The sequence below is a fragment of the Plectropomus leopardus genome, unplaced genomic scaffold (genome assembly GCF_008729295.1).
Source record: "Plectropomus leopardus isolate mb unplaced genomic scaffold, YSFRI_Pleo_2.0 unplaced_scaffold25663, whole genome shotgun sequence".
NCBI lineage: Eukaryota > Metazoa > Chordata > Actinopteri > Perciformes > Serranidae > Plectropomus > Plectropomus leopardus.
The window spans coordinates 2,501-5,974 of NW_024627894.1; the positions used below are offsets into that span (position 1 = coordinate 2,501).

Consider the following 3,474-nt stretch of genomic DNA (forward strand, 5'->3'; position numbering starts at 1 on the left):
TCTCCATGATTCCCACCGATTTTCTCTACTTTGTCTTTGGCCTCAAATACCCCGAAATCCGCCTCAACAAGCTCTTCAGGTTCAACAGGTAAAAAAAAAAAACCACGTAGCAGAGTTATTAAATTTAAAGATATGAGTCTGACTTAAGAACAAAGTCACAGAAGAAAGAGCGCTCAGATCTTTTATTTAAATAAAAGTAGAAAATACTTTAAAGATTTTTCAGACATGTCCTCAAATAAAAGTATCAAATATCTCTGATCTCTATTTCTACATCGATATATAAATCGATTATACCTGTGTTCAAGGACCATTCGAAATGTGAAAGATAATTTCTGTTTTCACGCTTTGGCTGTGATAAATGGTGTCAATGGTGTTGAAAAAAAATGTCAAAAATGTTTGGAGAAAAAAAGATTGTAAAAATTTAGAAACAAAAAATTACCAAAGAAATTTTAAAGGGAAAAAAGTCACCCCAAACTCAAAAAACACGAAACATATTCTTTGAAAAATGACCAAAAAACTTTCAAATAAAAATTTCTTCTCCTTTTCGGACATTAAATACGGACATTCTGATGTTCACGAAAAAAAGCATCAAAATCGAGCATGCTGACCCCCACAGAGCCCCCGGTGGCCTCAGATCTTAGACACGGCCCTGTTAAACAACAACGCTGATATTTTTGGTTAAAAATTTGAGGACATTTGTTTGTCTCAGGATGCTGGAGTTCTTCCAGAGGACGGAGACGAGGACAAACTACCCCAACGCTCTGCGGATCTCCAACCTGGTCATGTACATCGTCATCATCATCCACTGGAACGCCTGCCTCTACTACTCCTTCTCCAAGGCCATCGGTGAGGCCGCCGCTTTCGATCCCGCGTCGCTGTTTATCGTAGAAACGTCCCTGACGTCTCGCCTCGTCCCCGCAGGTTTCGGAGCAGACAGGTTCGTGTACCCCGACCCGTCAAACCCAGAGTTCGGTCGCCTGGTGAGGAAGTACGCCTACAGTATGTACTGGTCCACGCTGACGCTCACCACCATCGGAGAGACGCCGCCCCCCGTGGAGAACTCCGAGTACTTCTTCGTCGTCACTGACTTCCTGGTGGGTGTGGCTTAACAGGTGGTCTAACAGGGTCTCTCTGCCCCCTGTGGTTAACCCTGAGTACTTCCTGTCCTGTTCATCTTCAGGTGGGTGTGTTGATTTTCGCCACCATCGTCGGTAACGTCGGCTCGATGATCACCAACATGAACGCCGCCAGAGCCAGCTTCCAGGCTCGCATCGACGCCATCAAACAGTACATGAGCTTCCGAAAGGTTCGGCGGTTAGTTAGTTGACCATCAAGGGGAAAGAAAAGCAGTGTTGTCGTTGAATAATGTGCCTCACCTCTTTGCCCCGTCCCCTGCAGGTGACCAAAGACCTGGAGAAGCGAGTCATCAAGTGGTTCGACTTCCTGTGGACCAATAAGAAAGCGGTGGACGAGAGGGAGGTGCTGAAGTTCCTGCCCGACAAACTGAGAGCCGAGATCGCCATCAACGTCCACCTGGACACGCTCAAGAAGGTCCGCTCACACCCAGTGTACCTGCTGGGAATAAGTCATTTTTCTGTTTTTTCATCTAAAATCATAGTGGTATCATGACAAAACCTGGCATTTAACCCTTTGAAACCTGGTAAATTGGCTTGATTTCTTTTCAGAAAATGGGAAGAGGGAAATGAGTAATTTAAGAAGAAAAACTGATAAGAAATTAGTAAAAAGTTTACAAAAATTACCTGAAAATAAGCTCTCACACACAAAAAAACCCCATAAACCCCCAAAACAAAAACAATGGAAAAGTAAAAAAACAAAAGAGAAAAAAATGTCAAACAAAGAAATGACATTAAAAATGCTGAGTCAAAAATAATTCTAAAAAATAATTTTAAATCTATAAATGTGAATTATAAATATATAATTCTCTGGATTTTTTCTTCCCAATATTTTTTAAAAATTACCTATATTTACTTTATTTAGTAAACTTAAAGTGGGATCTAAGGGGTTAACTGAATGAAGAAATAGTGGTTTTCGGTTTTTCGGTTCATGGTGCAGGTCCGTATCTTTGCGGACTGCGAGGCCGGCCTGCTGGTGGAGCTGGTGCTGAAGCTGCAGCCGCAGGTCTACAGTCCGGGAGACTACATCTGCAAGAAGGGCGACATCGGCAGAGAGATGTACATCATCAAGGAGGGAAAACTCGCCGTCGTCGCCGACGACGGGATCAAGCAATTTGTCGTCCTGAGCGACGGGAGCTACTTTGGCGAGATCAGCATCCTGGCTATCAAAGGTGAGCTGACATCGCCACCCAGGCGTCAGGAGACAACGATGTACTATAAATGTTCCAGAATCCCAGAAATGTCCTTAAATCCCAAAAATGTCCTAATATTCCAAAAAGGTCCAAAATCCTGAAAAAGTTCTAAAATACAAAAACTTGCTAAAATCCTAGAAACGTTCTTTGATCCCAAAAGTTTAATCATATCTGCTGTAACACAACGGATACTTTTAATGTATCTGTGGTCTGCAGAAACGTAAAATGCAGACGTTTTCTTTGCTGACTGGGCGGACATCGAGCAGCAGTGGAAGAAGTTATCAGCTGTTTTTCAGATTTGTGATGTTTTTTTACGAGTCTAAAACTCCACCGGAGACGTTTAAGTTAGTCAAAATAGAGATGGGATCCCAGCGTTCCTCCTCAAAAATGAAACATCGAGTCCTTGACGTCAAAGATTCAAAGTACAAAAGGCTGAAGATCGGCTTGTTTTTGTTGGCTGACAGTCCGTCTTGTCCTCGAACAGGCAGTAAGGCGGGAAACAGGCGGACCGCCAACATCAGGAGCATCGGATACTCGGACCTCTTCTGTCTGTCCAAAGACGACCTGATGGAGGCGCTGACCGAGTACCCCGACGCCAAAGCTCTGCTGGAGGAGAAGGGACGGCAGATCCTGATGAAGGACGGACTGCTGGACCTGGAGGTACGGTCACATGACCCGATACAGCTTCAGTATTTAACATACGGCCCCAAATCTGGCCCCTGATAAGGTCCCGGGTGGCCCCTAAAACCATTTTCAAATTGACAGTTAAAATGAAGTGACTGACTCTGTGAATAGTTTTTGTCCTTTGAGTCTCCATAAGGTGTCAGAGACATAAAACAGCATCAAAATAGAGCCAGAGGAGGATCCCCCACAGCCCGACAGAGGACACAGCTGAGACACTGATGTCCTAAAATCCAAGAAACATCCCAGAAATTCAATATATGTCCTAAAATCCCCAAACTCCTAAAGTCATTATAAAATCCTAGAAATGTCCTAAAGTCCACAAAACGTCCTAAAATCCTACAATTTTCCTAAAATCTTAGAAATGTCCTAAAATCCTAGAAATCATGAAATCCTAGAAATGTCCCAAAGGCTAACAAATGTCCTAAAATCCCAGAAACCTCTTAAAACGAAAGAAATCCTCAAAA

General features: G+C 43.3%; 1 protein-coding gene across 1 annotated transcript in view; it reads left to right on the top strand.

Moving 5' to 3' along the window:
• cnga1b (cyclic nucleotide gated channel subunit alpha 1b) overlaps positions 1-2,986 on the top strand; it is a gene marked incomplete at its 3' end in the record, with an annotated part of 5,414 nt that extends 2,428 nt beyond the window's left edge. Inside the window, exons 7-13 of the mRNA XM_042516783.1 lie at positions 1-88; positions 710-846; positions 922-1,094; positions 1,181-1,306; positions 1,399-1,551; positions 2,074-2,305; positions 2,811-2,986. The exon at positions 1-88 is cut by the window's left edge and continues 87 nt beyond it. Of these exons, the coding sequence (XP_042372717.1) occupies positions 1-88; positions 710-846; positions 922-1,094; positions 1,181-1,306; positions 1,399-1,551; positions 2,074-2,305; positions 2,811-2,986 (1,085 nt within the window). The remainder of the gene's footprint in view (positions 89-709; positions 847-921; positions 1,095-1,180; positions 1,307-1,398; positions 1,552-2,073; positions 2,306-2,810) is intronic.
• Positions 2,987-3,474: the final 488 nt, after the last annotated feature.